This window comes from Indicator indicator, chromosome 1, assembly GCF_027791375.1.
Source record: "Indicator indicator isolate 239-I01 chromosome 1, UM_Iind_1.1, whole genome shotgun sequence".
NCBI lineage: Eukaryota > Metazoa > Chordata > Aves > Piciformes > Indicatoridae > Indicator > Indicator indicator.
The window spans coordinates 21,511,883-21,526,523 of record NC_072010.1 but is presented as its reverse complement, the minus strand read 5'-3'; the positions used below and the strand labels follow the sequence as shown (position 1 = coordinate 21,526,523).

Below are 14,641 nucleotides of genomic sequence, written 5' to 3'. Positions count from 1 at the left end.
TTCTCTTTTATATTGAAGGAATACTACTGACTGCAGTCAGGGAAAACAACCTGGCCTGTCTATTGCAGGTGTGATTCTATGTTGCCAAGTGAATTGTATAATAGAATCATAGAATCCTTTTGGTTGGAAAAGATCTTTAAGATCGTCAAGGGCAGCGATGAAGGAGCAGAATAGACCAAGTATGTGAAACTTTGACAGTTTGTAAAGATTTTTAAGCAGATGTCCACAGGCTGTACAACTTTCTAGTTCAGGTGTCTGAGTTTAGAGACCACAGGAAAAAAATAGAAGGAATCCTCCTTTTCTTTCACAGATGTCTCATGCACTGAACAGAGGACCACGAGCCTGGACATTACCCTAATGGACTATTATAAGCCTGCATGACTGGGTTACATATTATAGGCATCTTGGAGATTCTTTGGTTACTTTCTTGTTTGAAGTTAGCAAACTGCTTCAGTGAAAGGGAGTTGTTTGTTTTAAACTGTTGTAAACTTGTTGACATCAGCAGCTGTGCTTGCTGGGATTTCTATTCCGTATACCAAGTGTAGGTGAATTTGTACTGTAATCCAAGATAGGTATCAACGTTGGCATTCAGATACATAACCATGTTTGCAGCACAAACAGTGGAGTTACTGCTGCCGAATGACCACCTGAAAGAACAAGCAGGCTGTGGAAATGGAAACAGTGTAAATGTGGTGCCCAAGGGATAAAGACACTGCAAGGAGCTGCTGCACTGGCTCCGTCTCAGTGTTAGATACAAGGGTGAGACGGGGAAAAAACCGAACTCAGTCACAGAGGAACTTTGAACTGAAATAGACTTAATACCTTTTTCAAAATAACCTGATACATAACAGTTATTTGAGGCTTCAGTGTAATTAGATTTGGACACCTAGATTATTTTTAAGTCCATTGAACTTTGTGTGACTCATATACCTAATAAGGTGCTTGGAAAGGTCAGGATCTTAGGCGTTGTTTGTTAATTCTGGGCATACAGTTCTTGATGAAATGAGTTGTGATTTTAGTAAAAATCAGAGTGGAGAATCTAATGGTCTGTGTACATATGTTAAACCTATTGTAAGCATGCTGTATTTTCTGCCTTAACTTTCAAATTTCACTTTCTGTAAATTCAGTAATAATTTTTCAGGTCTTTGACAAGAAACGTATAAACCAAAGGAGGTTTGAATTAAAAACTGGATAGTAAGTTTCCTTTCCAGTATGGGAGGTGAAAATGAGTGTTCTTTAGAATACAGAATTAACTATGGGTTCTACCTTTGCTTGCTTCAGAGCAGTTTGCAGGTGTGATAGAAGCCTTTTAACATGTGCTAAGCCACAATGCTTTGCTCTTTCTCTCTAAGGCACTTTGTAGGTGCTATGATTCATGTGCATAATACTGAGGAGGAATCTCCTTTTTAATGTTCCATATTACTTAATGTCATATTTCTGATTTGTTTTGTGATGATTTCTAGATATTTGGCATACAGAAATCACAGTGATGACATTAGTAGGATAGTAGGGATTGATTAACTAAGTGTAAACTTATACAAAGTGGCCTTAGAAAACAGAATCATAGAATTGTCAAGGTTGGAAGGGACACCAAGGATCATCTAGTTCTAACCCTTCTGCCATGGGCAAGGACACACCTCACACTAGATCAGGTTCCTCAGAGTCCCATCCAGCCTGGCCTTAAAAACTTCAGGAATGGGGCTTCTACCGCCCGTTCCAGTGTCTCACCACGCTTATGTACAACTTCTTCCTAACATCCAATCTGAATCTACCCACTTCTATTTTTGCTCCATTGCCCCTAGTCCTATCACTAGCTGACATCTAAGAATTCCCTCGCCGGCTTTCTTGTAGGCCCCCTTCAGATACTGGAAGGCCACAATAAGGTCTCCTCGAAGCCTTCTCCTCTTCCATTATTAGAGAGTTCTCTTGATAATGTGCAGTTTAAAGAAAGAGAAAATTGGGTTTTATGCTGCAACCATCTTAAACACCGACAAAGTGCCAAGTGCTTCAAATACGGTTGACTTTTACGTTGAAATTATCTGGTTACTCACTGGTATTTTTATGTTCTTTCTCCCCCTCAGCGTGAACGAACGTGATCATTTGTTAAAAAGGCTTGGCAGGAAAACTCCTCCGAGCCTTTTCCGTGCTCATTCTGTCCAGCAAAGCGTGTCACGTAAGTAGCGGATCGTGTATGCAAGTGTGTTTCACAGCACTCGGTCCCAGATGAGTGCAGCAAAGGGTGATTATTTTTTAATTAAATAGTAGGTAGAGATCATCTAGCGCAGAGGCTGAGCTGCCAAGCAAGACACATACATTTGGAAGTGGAATTAGTGTATTTGGCCTTAGGCAAGTGGAGCTGAAATGTGGATAATTCCCTGGGATCCAATCAATAGGCCCAAATGACAAAATCCCAATATGCACGTCTAAATGTAAAACCCTGATAGTCTCAAGAACACTGTGAAGTCAGAAACACTGCAAGATTAAATAAATGTTGTGATAGAGCCTACCTTAAATAGTAATGGTTTCCTCATGAAAAGTCCATTTAGTTATGGTTAGCTGATACAGCAGTGTTTCAGGGGTGTCACCTAGGGGTTCTCTGTGTTTCTGATGAGAAAAATGTGACATGCAGAGCTTCCTCTCTCCTCTCCCTCTGTCTTCTGGTGGGAGAAGAAATGCAGTGTCACATCTTTCTACTGCTGCTATTTGGTATAAATTGCACTTCCTGTTAGTGTAGAGTCTTTCTAGAGGAACATGTGATGTACCTGGGTCTGCTGAGCTTGATGATATTTTTTTTTGGTGACAGTGTTACAAAGGCTTTTCCACTGTGTTAAAAATCATCTAACATCTCTGTAAACTGGATGCGCTGAAGGACCATGCTGTCTCGAGGCACCAGGGAGTCCAGTCAACTCCTTCTGGTGCTAAAATATAGTCTCCCTTGAGATTAAACTGGTGATCAAAAGGTGCTGATCTTACTAGAGAAAACAGCCCCCCAGCATGCAGTATTCCTGAGCAGAGGGCCATGAGTGGGTGCTCAGGATTTGTATTGCCATTGCAGTGAGCAGTGAAACCCCTGACTGTTTAGGAGGCCCAGGCCAGTAAAATCACTTTGCTGGCTGTGTCATCTTCTGTAGCAGAACTGTTACTTAGGTCATGGAGGCAAGGATGATCTTTGAGATCCCAGATGCCTGAGATACTCCTGTTTCCTACAAGGAATTTGACTAGAAGGGGAGAAACACTGATGGATATGTTAGTCTTTGGCCTTCATAGAGCCATTACAAGGCCATAACTGCCAAGGCATGTAGAGTCTTTAGTGGCCAATCCCATTGCAACTGAAAGAGAGGCTGCTGCATAGATCAGCCCTTTGGACCATGTGCCCCTGTCAGAATTTAATCCTGTGTGTCAAGGAGCTGGGGATGCTGACAGCAGCACAGCTTTGGGCATGAAAACACACTCTTTGAGGGGATTCCAAAGTCAATGATCAGCAGAAGAAATCAGTAACATGCATGAATTAATTGCTGTCAAAGCAGTCTGCTGTAGAGACTTACTGCTGTGCAGAAGGGGGAGATACACCAGTGGTGCCTGGTCAGACTTGATGATGTATGTTTTTAGTCTGCTAAAACACATCATCAAGTTGTTAGTAGATGAGTAGCTACTGGGAAAGAAAAATGGGATACCAAAATAAATGCTAATTTGGATAACCAGCTTCCCTATAAATGCAAATGATTAAGCTCTAAATGAGTCAAGACAGGTTACCAAGAGCTGTCTGGTTTTCACAAGAACATAAATTTTGATTGTGAAGCTGTTAGGATTGAAAGACACTTTTTATGGCATATCCATGACTCTTTAAAACTTCTTGTCAAGTGTTATTTTCCAATGTGGCAATAGCTGCTATATGTGCAAGGCCATGTGAAATCCAGGGAACACGTGCTGTTTTCACAACCCTAAACTGTACAACTGTTTACTGAATGCCTGAACTCTTCAAAGCAAAGAGTTGATGAATAGGGCAGTAGCCTTGACATGCTGGGCCAATATCACACTACAAGCACTCTGTTTGAAGTCTTGAACTGTTCGTATGTTTCCACCCAGCTCCACGTGAAGGCCACTTCTTCAAAGATTGCTTGTGTGACTTCATCTCAGAATCTGACGCTTGCATAAGAAGCAGTAAAATGGTTTGCTTAATTAGAGCTGGCAAAGGCTTAAGCAAATCAATTGCCTTGGTCCCAATAAGGAAGGGAACTAAAATTTGATTTCCTAGCGCCCATTGTAAAGATGTAGTACTGTTTTGAGAGTTATGTTATTTTTGACAACAGCTGTTTCCAAATTTTTGGAAAAGAAAAAAATGCCTAAATAGCTTTGTGTCCAGTCACTTGGAAAGGAGGAAAATCCCAATGAGACTTTCAGGGCCACTACTAGTATTCTGCAGTGGGGGAAAAAGAGTTGACAGAAGTAAATCTCTGCAGAGCCCTGTATCAGAAGGCAGAACCTCACTCTTATGTGTTTCCTTAGTTCTCTTTTGGCGCTTCTCTCGAAAAGCGTTAGCACAGCACAAGACCTTCAGGCACGAATGTTTGGCTCCAGTGCCCTGTCAGTGCCATACAGGAGTGTCAGCCAGGATTCATCTCTCAAACGTCTTGCCAGTAAAGACAAGACACTCAGGAGACTGCCTTGGAGAGTAGCCCCTGTCCATCTGGAAGGGTATGCTCTTAAAGTGTGTAAGACCTTCATGGCTCTTTTTCTTGTTCTGCCTTTATTTTTATCTTCCTCAATCACCTGTAGAGCTATCAAGCATGAAAGAAATCTTGTCTAGTAACTGTACTGTCAAAGATCATGTGTTTCCTTCCTACCAGTATAACTTCTGGGGAGCCTAAAAGAAAAACAAAATAGCAAAGTTCCTGTTGGATGAGATTGTCACAAAACTGTAGTGGAAGAGTTTTTATGGTTGTCAAGACTATCATAAACCATCTCAGTGGAATCTTGTAGTAAGCAGTGACCACACTGGCTTCTGGGCTTAGTGTAACTCCTAGTGAAGGTGCCTGGTGAAATCAGGGGACTGCTCATTGCTGTCTGCTTTCTAAAGTGTCTTAGGAGTGAGCAGTTAAGTGCCACCAGGCTCCTCTCAGATATGTCTTTGGACCTTTCCCATTAGTGTGCTGTAGGGTTCAGTCTCAGGGGAAGGAGCAATAATAATTCCTAAAAGTTTTCTCTCTCAGAGAGTTTGCCAGCAAGGAGGTTTTCACCAAGTGAGCTTTCTTCAAGTCTCCGTCCATATTCATGTCTTTTTCCTGCTGTGACTTTGTGAAAGTAACATCTTCATTAGACAAGCTCTGTGGACACAAAAAGTGGTTCCTGACCTCACCTTTCTTCCTGCATGACTGACCTGTATCACCTGTGCTCCCAAACTCTCACCAGCAGGATGTGAAGGGTGATGCTCTCCACTTGCTCAGGTGCCCTCAGACCTATCTGTCTTTAAGGAAAGTCCCATACCATCTCTCTAGTGCAGTTTCTCTCCTGTAGTTCAGAATACCCCTGCCAGTGTTTCTTTGTCATTTGTCTCAGCATGTTCTTAAAAACAGCTGAATCCTGCTCTCCTTAAGCACTGCTCCAGCAGGATTCCCCCTAAAATGCCTGAATGAGGATTACTGCACTTGGTCCAGGCTTCCTATGCTAGCAAAGAAAATCCTTCTTCCTTTGGCAGAATGTGGTGAGTACATAGAGTAAATCTGAATACAGAGCCTATGGATTGCACTTTATTAATCAGTGGAGAAAAAGCACCTGTCATCTGAGAGCCCTTTCACAGTATGGGGGCTGGCAAATAATAAGTAACAGTAATGTGTTCATGCTGAGGACTCTAATCCCACCATTTTAGTCTCCACTAGCAGGCACCACCTTCCTCTTCTGCTGGTGTGTATTGATTTAGAAAACAACAGGGTAGCTACTTGAGATGATTTTTAAACTCTGTTTCCTCCTACCTTGCATGTTTTTTAAATGTAGTATACCTTCTATATTTTTACCAAGGTACATATTTGTTGACTGTCGAGTGGAGTTGCAATCTTTTAAAATCAACTTAAGAAAAGGAAATAGGAATAAATAGCTTAGAGTTGATGCTGTGACATCTGGGTCTGTTTACTCCATGCAGTACAAGTAGGTTAACATCTGGGATGAAAGAGATGGGACCATTCGTTAGGAATTCTTCTTGGATCCTTCAGAAAGTACAGGCATATTTTATCAGCAGAGAAATGAATTATTTCTATAACCATTAGTCAAGATGTTCAACACTTAAAGCAGCTTTCACTTTCCCAGGATAAGTGGATGAAGGTTGCTGGAGAAATCAAAGTTTACTTGGTACATGTGAGCTACAGTATCATGGCAGAACACCTTAAGAACTATGCAGAACCAGACATTTGGCCTGAGAGAGAATTTGGCTGCCCAAGTGATACCCTAATGGTGACTTCTGTTATGTTAGGGAGAATATTGGTATCTAAGAAGCACCATTTCCTAATTTTTTTTTTTTTTTAATCTTCCCAAATTCTAAAACTCAGTGGATTTGCAACTGGTCATTTTTCTTCCAAGGCAAACAGCATGATGTAAAATGCATTTCATACAGTGGACTGTAATAGCAGTGCATGTATGAAATAGTGAAATGCTGCAGAAGATAAGCTTGCTGACAGGCAACCAGAGAACTGCCTTCTTAGCCCAAACCCCTGGACAGAAAGTTCACAGGAGAGTGCAAGGAGTAGATGGCCTCTAAAATAAATCCCGAAGTGACTAAGCTGCAGTCAGTACTTCCACAAGCAGATTTTCTAGAATAAAAAGAAGCAGTCTGGACTGTTTCTAGTCCTGGTCTTGGAAGCTGTTGAATGTGAGTGGGCAGTTGTTTGCACAGTGTTGCTATCTGTGTTCAAGACACAGTCATGGTTTCTCTAATCCAGCATTGTGTAGATCTGAGCAGTCATTCCAATGAACAGAGTGTGCTAAATTGGAAACTTAATGGCAGGCTAGATTCTGATCTACTAATAGAATATCAAAGCTTTAAAAAACCCAATAGGATGCTTTTAAAATTCAGTAGGTTACCTGATAATGTCTGGTACAGGTGAAACCTTAGATTTGATGAGAATGTGAATCCCCACTTAACAAATGAACCCCACTGACAGATATTCAAAAGTGCACCTTTCCCCCATTAACAGAAAGTTCCAGAACACAAAGGTTCTTCCTTCTGCAATGGCTATGAGTGGGTTGTGCCCAGAAAGACCCAAAGAAACATGCTTCTACCTTGGGTTGCTGCAGGACAATGAGGGCCTTGTTCCCAGGACAGGCTCATAGGTGTGGTTTTAAAACTGGAGATGGGGGAAAAGTTCAAACTTCCAAAAAAGTTCTCTAGTAACAGGCAGATGGAAACTTTCATTGTTTTTGGATGGGATCTGAATATAGTGGAAACATAGACCCGCTTGGGGAGTGCTCATGGGACTCAAGCATTCACAGTGTTCTGACTCCACAAGGCAAAGTCGGCTGCCTGAGCAGCTTGAAGCTGGATTTTAATTGTACTGCGAATAAAAGAAATACATAATAAATGTAATAAATATGTAATATGATCTCATCTTCCTGTACAGAGATCAACAGGAAAAGTTTTAAATAAGCTGCTAAATGTTGAGTTTCAACTAAGTAGGGCAGTGTGCAAGTACGAGGGTCACAGCCTTTCCCAGGATACATGCACAAAACCCTCACTGCTGGTGTTTCAGGATGGGTCAAGAACATGAGGGTTTAAGGGTACCATTGATTGTCTTAGCCTCAATTTTTTGCCATGCTAAGGTGTTTTCTACCAGTGTGAGAGTGGTGAGTGTAATTCCTTGATTGCATTTTGCATTGGCTTTGCAGAGTGCTTGGGCTGCCTGGTTGTTTATCTGTCTGTGCTATCACTGGAAATAAGCAGGTCATGGGAAGATGCCTGGGTTTGACAGGCTCCACACACTTGTGTGGTCAGTGCTGGACTTGCAGGAGTTGTGTCAGTTGCAGAATCTACTGAGCTGAGTGACCTTACTGTATAAGTAAATATAGCAAAACCATCTTGATGCAGACCAGATTATGGGACATGGGTTTCCAGCTTGTGCTTCAGCTTGTGGTCTTTGACCAAGCTGACTTTTCATTGAGAATTTAACCAAAAAAGTAGCAGTATGCTGGCCCTTAGTGAGGAACAAACCTACTGGAGGTATTTTTTTTAATCGTGAATCTGACCTTGTTTAAATGAAAGCGTGTTTTGTAAATCATACTTCCTTTGCAGTTATCCACCGTGCACATACTTTCTTCCAAAAGACTGTTTGCGTTTTGTGAATGTGCTCTGTGAACCTTCAGCTAGAGGCAGGAAAAAACAACCTGTACTTCTGTAGCTGTATGTATATTGGCATAGAATTGCTCAGGGAAAATAAAATGGGATGCCGGGATAATCAATATTTCCATTTGCCACTAAATGGAGAGGATTCAAAGATTTCACAGAATCACAGAATTAACCAGGTTGGAAAAGACCTCAAAGATCATCGAGTCCAACCTAGCACTAAACCATGACTCCAAGTGCCACATCCAATCTTTTTGTGAACATCTCCAGGGGATAGTGACTCTACCACCTCCCTGGGCAGCACATTCCACTGGCCAATTACTCTTTCTGTAAGTTCTGTGAAGAACTTTCTCCTCACATCGAGCCTAAACTTCCCCTGGCACAGCTTGAGACTGTGTCCTCTCGTTCTGTTGCTGGTTGCCTGGCTGAAGAGACCAACCCCCACTTATCTACAACCTCCTTTCAGGTTGCTGTAGACAGCAATAAGGTCTCCCCTGAGCCTCCTCTTCTCCAGGCTAAACAACCCCAGCTCCCTGAGCCTCTCCTCATAGGACCTGTGCTCCAGACTTCTCACCAGCCTCATTGCCCTTCTCCGGACATGTTCAAGTATCTCCATGTCCTTCTTAAATTGAGGGCCCCAGAACTGTAGACAGTACTCAAGGTGTGGTCTAACCAGTGCTGAGTACAGGGGCAGAATGACTTCCCTGCTCCTGCTGGCCACACTATTTCTGATATAGGCCAGGATGCCTTTGGCCTTCTTGGCCACCTGGGCACACTGCTGGCTCATGTTCTGCTGGCTGTCAACCAGTACCCCCCAGGGATGGTGTCAAAGGCCTTGCTGAAGTCCAGATATACTACATCCACAGCCTTCTCCCACATCCACCAGGTGGGTCACCTGGTCATAAAAGGAGATCAGGTTGGTCAGGCAGGACCTGCCCCTCCTAAATCCATGTTGGCTAGTTCTGATCCTTTGGCCATCCTGCAGGTGTGCTGTGATTACAGTCAAGATGATCTGCTCTGTAATCTTGCCTAGCACTGAGGTCAGGCTGACAGGCCTGTAGTTTCCAGGATCCCCCCCTCTGGCCCTTCCTGTGGATGGGTATCACACTGGCCAGCTTCCAGTCATCTGGGACCTCTCCAGTGAGCCAGGACTGGTGGTAAATGATGGATGGTGGCTTGGTGAGCTCATCTGCCAGCTCTCTCAGTACCCTAGGATGGATCCCATCCGATCCCATGGACTTGTGAGGATCCAAGTGGCTCAGCAAATCTCTGACTGCTTTCTCCTGAATTTCAGGGGGATTACACTACTCCCTGACCCCATCTACCAGTTCAGGAGGCCAGTTATCCTGCAGCCCTCCTGTCTTACTGTTGAAAATTGAGGCAAAGAAGATATTTAGTACCTCTGCCTTTTTCTCATCTTTAGTTACAATATTCCCTTCCAAGTCCAATAAAGAGTGGAGGTTCTTCTTGCCCCTCTTTTTACCATTAATATATTTATTAAAATGCTTTTTATTGTCCTTCACAGAAGTGGCCATTTTAGGTTCTAACCTGGGCTTTTGCCTCTCTAATTTTTCTTCTACATGACCTAACAACATCCTTAAACATATCTGGAGTTACCTCCCTCCCCCTTTCCAAAGGCAATATATCCTCTTTTTTTTCCCTTAATTCCTTCAAAAGATGCTTGCCCATCCAGGCCAGTTGCCTCCCCCGTCAGCTCATCTTTCAGCACATTGGGAGAACCTGTTCCTGTGCCTTCAAGAGTTCCTGTTTGAAGTAGGTCTGGCCATCCTGGACCCCTTTGTTCTCAAGGGCTGCTTCTTAAGGTACTCTCCAGGTTAGTTGCTTAAATAAGCTGAAGCCTGTGCTCCAGAATTCCAAAGTAAGGATTTTGTTGTTGCTCCTTCCTATTTCCCTGCCTATTGAAAACTCCACTATTTCATGATCACTGCACCCTAGACAGCCTCCTACCACCACATCTCCCACCAGCCCCTCTCTATTTGAGAACAGGAGGTCAAGCAGGGCCTCACCCCTGCTAGGCTCACATAACAGCTGTGTCAAGAAGCTGTCCTCCATACACTCTAGGAACCTTCTGGACTGCCTCCTCTCTGCTGTGTTAAGTTCCCAGCAGATATCTGGCAGATTAAAGTCACCCACAAGAACAAGGGCTGGTGATCTTGAGATGACCTCCAGCTGCTTGTAGAATACTTCCTCTATGTCTTCATCCTGGTTGGGTGGTCTGTAACAGACTCCAACCAGGATGTCAGTTTTGTTAGCCTTCCCTCTGATTTTTACCCACAGGCACTCAATCCATTCATCCTTAACCTCAAGTTCTGTGGCGCTGAAAGATTCACTAATATACAGGGCCACCCCTCCTCCTCTTTTCCCTTGTCTGTCTCACCTAAAGAGCTTATAACCATCCAGTGCAGTGCTCCAGTCATGTGAGTCATCCCACCACATTTCTGTAATGGTGACTACATTGTAGTTTTCCTGGAGTGCCAAGACTTCCAGTTCTTCCTGTTTGTTACCCATACTGTATGCATTGGTGTACATGCACTTCAGCTGGGCTGCTGATTTCACCACTGGCTCTAGTTTATCACCCTGTGTCTCCTCTCTGGAGAGTCTGGTTTCATCACCTTCCCCCTTCAAACCTAGTTTAAAGCCCTCTCAATGAGCCTTGCCAACCATTCCCTACCATGCTTGTGATCCTGGTCAGTTAGCCTACTGATAGTGTGCTCCATGCCTTCTGCCTTAAGAGTCCACATGTATAGCAAAGCGCCCCTGTGGCTTCAAAGGTGGCATTTACCTTCATTCTGTGAGAGAGGAGAAGACCATTCTCATTCATTGAATAGTGGTCATGCCTAGTGTTGTGGGGCTCTCTTCCCAGCAGCTTACAGCTGTAGAGGATTTGCCAGCCACCCTCTCTGGGCAGGCAACAGCCAGAAGGAAAGATCTGGCCATGCTTAAGCATCTGTCCCAACATGGTTGTCAAGGTGAAGGTTTAACAAGCTTCACTCTAGGGATACAATTCATTTCTAGCCTTCTGGGCTTCTCCTGGCTACCAGCATTGGTCACCTGCTTCAAAGCAGGCTGCATTCAGGCCCGCAGGGAGCAAGCTCAGTCTATAGCACCAAGCTGCTTTGTGGCTCACATCACTCCTGCTTTAAGAGAGTGTTAAGCCCCTTGTGACTTTCTGTGGTAGGGTCCGTTATGTTGTGTTCAGCCTTATCTCACCTCAGCAACCTGATCTGGGGGGCATATATTTTGAGCCTGTTAAAGGAAGACTTCTAAAAGACACTTGATAGGTCTCTGGGTAGTAATTGGGACACCATCCTGGTCTGATCCTGTCTTTCAGCCTAGTGTGAATCTGGAGCAGGATTTCAGAATTCACAAGCTCTTGTTTCCAGAGCTGCTCAGGGGATATGGAGAATTGCCCATGGAGAGTTAGCTGTGAGAGAGGAGAGGACCCTTCACATTCTTGGGTTTTCCCAGGCAATGTTTACATCTGTCAGCTCTTCCTTGCTGTCTTACTATAAAGCATTATCTTGTTCTGTATAGCCTGTGACTTTTCTATTGCTACATTTTTGCAGCTATGCTAATCTGCCCTTCTCCTTTTTCTGGTTACTCATTTACACCTGAAAATTACTTTTGTTTGATGTCACAAATTGTTGTCATTTGTTGTAGTTTTCCATTCAGAATTTTCTGCAGGGTGATGTCTGTTTTAAGTAGTTTGGTGTTTCATCATGTCAGCTTTTGTGACTGTTTTACACAGAACGTGCTGTTTTGCAGATGAGGTCAGATATGTTGCTTGCCTTGTTCACAATACTTAAAAAGAAATCAGACATATGGGTCTTTAATCTGTGTAATTTCTAGGGAGAACAAATGGTTGTGCTAACTAGCAGGATTAACTTCTGCGAAACAGACCTCCAGAATATATTTCAGTTTGCTCTGTTTAAGATACAGGTTGCTGGCCAAGAGAATCAAGAATTTATGAGTTTAATTTGTCAGATGCCACCTGGAAACTTGTAAAAAAAAATCCTCGATGGAATTAAGAGGGACATGTGACTCAGAGTTGTGATCTAGACATTTCCATGTTCCTGCAGAGAAATTACTAGTATCAAGCAGACTATAGAGGATTGGAGCCAAAATGCAAACCTTTACCTGTCTGTCAAGTCTTTAAAAAGAAGCTCTGCTACTATGGGAGTACACATGGTGTCCAAATCAATCTGTGGCTTATAAGTCCGGTTAACTCAGGGAAATGTTGACTGTGTACACTGACCTGGCCTGGTGAGTAGTAAGACAGAGCTGCCAGCAGGATGTTAGGAACAAGTTCCTTACCATGAGGGTGAAGTGGAGCACTGGAACAGGTTGCCTGGGAAGGTGGTGGGGCCCCATTCCTGGAGATACTCGAGTTGAGGCTCAACAGGACTCTGGGCAACCTGATCTAATTGAGGATTCCCCTGCATACTGCAGTGGGGGTCACACTAGATGACCTTCGGAGGTCCCTTCCACCCCAGACCATTCTATGATCCTTCCTGTGCCACGTGGGCAATGTGGTGAACGTCAGCAAATGTCAGAAGCACATTACAGAAATGGAGATAGTTAGTTTCAGTCATGTGGCTTCCATGATGCCTAAAACTGTTCCTGAAACCAAGCCCTGCCCTTGAGCTGGACTCTGCTGACTTACTTCTTTGTCCTTTGCTTTCACAGATGGGTATGCGTTTTCTCAAGAGGAACACGGTGTCGTTTCCCAGTCGCAAGTTGTTCGATCCTACGATACAACCAAAAGGAGAGCAGAAATGGAATAGATGGCCCTTCACTTGGTGGGTGGTGGGAATAATGAGATTTGGATCAAGGCATCCACTGTTAACACATTCTTGACAAGGGTTGGCAGCAGCAGCCAAAACACCAGAGAACTCATTTCTGTGGCCTTAGCCAAAAAGTTTCTGTATCCTCCCTGCAAATCTCAAGTAGAAGTTGTGGGTGGGGGAAAAAACATTGTTTGAATTCAGTCGCAAAGCTCTGCGTAAAGTTCTGTTTATGTTGTTATGAAGCATTTGACTGTGCTATGTGAGGTGTGAAATTAAAAGCAATGTTTTACCACTATTTAAAACATCAGCATAAGGTTGTTCTGGGAGAAAAGTAGAAAATTTATGTTCCATGAGAAATCAGCCTTTGCTTAATTGGAGCGGGGTGCTGAGATTTCCTGTTTGGTTATGCACAGGCCAAGCGCACATGGCTGCATGCAGACCTTATTCCCTCTAATATTCACTGTTTACTAATTGGGCTGAAATTTTAACAGATAATTTGGGATAAATTTTTTGATTGCAACACAATCTGCAGCTAAAAATGCTTATTTGCCTTCTTATGACACAAGAATAACACAAGGTAGTAATGAATTGCTTAGACTATTTCTTGCCCTCTTACAGCATTTATTAGGGCTATATCTTAGCTTTCTAAAACCCAGTTAATAGCTTACTCACAAAGTCAGGATGTAAAAGTCAGAGAGCTCAGCAGGGCAGCTGCTGCGCATGGCATTGTGCACAACAATCAACTCAAGTAGGTGCCTCCTGGTAACTTTCCAATATTTGGACATGCATTTCAAATGTAGCCTGGAGTTTCCCCTCTGTGATCCCATTCCCACTTTAAGAACAGAGCAGAGGGTGAGAACTTAATAGGTACAGGCTTGTCAGACACTGAGAAAGATGTTCATCCAACAGGAGGCTGTTACTGTAACCCTGAAGAAATATTCTGCTGACCAGGAAGTACAGGCTTGCAAAGGAAGGTTAGAAGGGGTTTCCACACGTGTGCATACACATGTACACACACATAGAGCTGGGCATTGTGAAGAGAAGACGTGCTGGTTGTTTGTTCAGCCAAAGCAGTCCCTCTTCTAGATCTGATCAATCTACAGCCTTCCCGACACACTCAAACTCATGAGCCCTGGAAGGAATGCTGGCTCCATGGCCTTGCCGTGCCAGTGGGACAGGCATGCTGCTGCATAGATTGGAATTTTGGAAAAAAAATGCCAAAACTGGGGCATAAGTTAAAGCTGAAAGAGCTCTTAGAAAGTTGATGCTGTCCTTCAGACAAGTTCTGATAATTTGAGTTGCCAAGCCATGTTTCTGAATAGCGTAAAGTAAACACTGCTGTGTTTTATCCAGGTTTCGTGGTTAATGTATGTACTACAGCTGTGCATTAAAAAGTTGGCGTTGTTTTTGCACTATTGACTGTCATCCAGAACTTTTTACTGATTTAAATATATCTGAAAGCAATTTGAATATGAATATTTATGTTTAGCAAGGAAAAGGAAAATGC

The 14,641-nt window shown here is 43.3% G+C and overlaps 1 protein-coding gene across 1 annotated transcript in view; it reads left to right on the top strand.

Moving 5' to 3' along the window:
• ATP8A2 (ATPase phospholipid transporting 8A2) overlaps window positions 1-13,131 on the top strand; it is a 293,926-nt gene extending 280,795 nt beyond the window's left edge. The window contains exons 35-36 of the mRNA XM_054386416.1: window positions 2,082-2,173; window positions 13,034-13,131. Of these exons, the coding sequence (XP_054242391.1) occupies window positions 2,082-2,173; window positions 13,034-13,131 (190 nt within the window). The remainder of the gene's footprint in view (window positions 1-2,081; window positions 2,174-13,033) is intronic.
• Window positions 13,132-14,641: the final 1,510 nt, after the last annotated feature.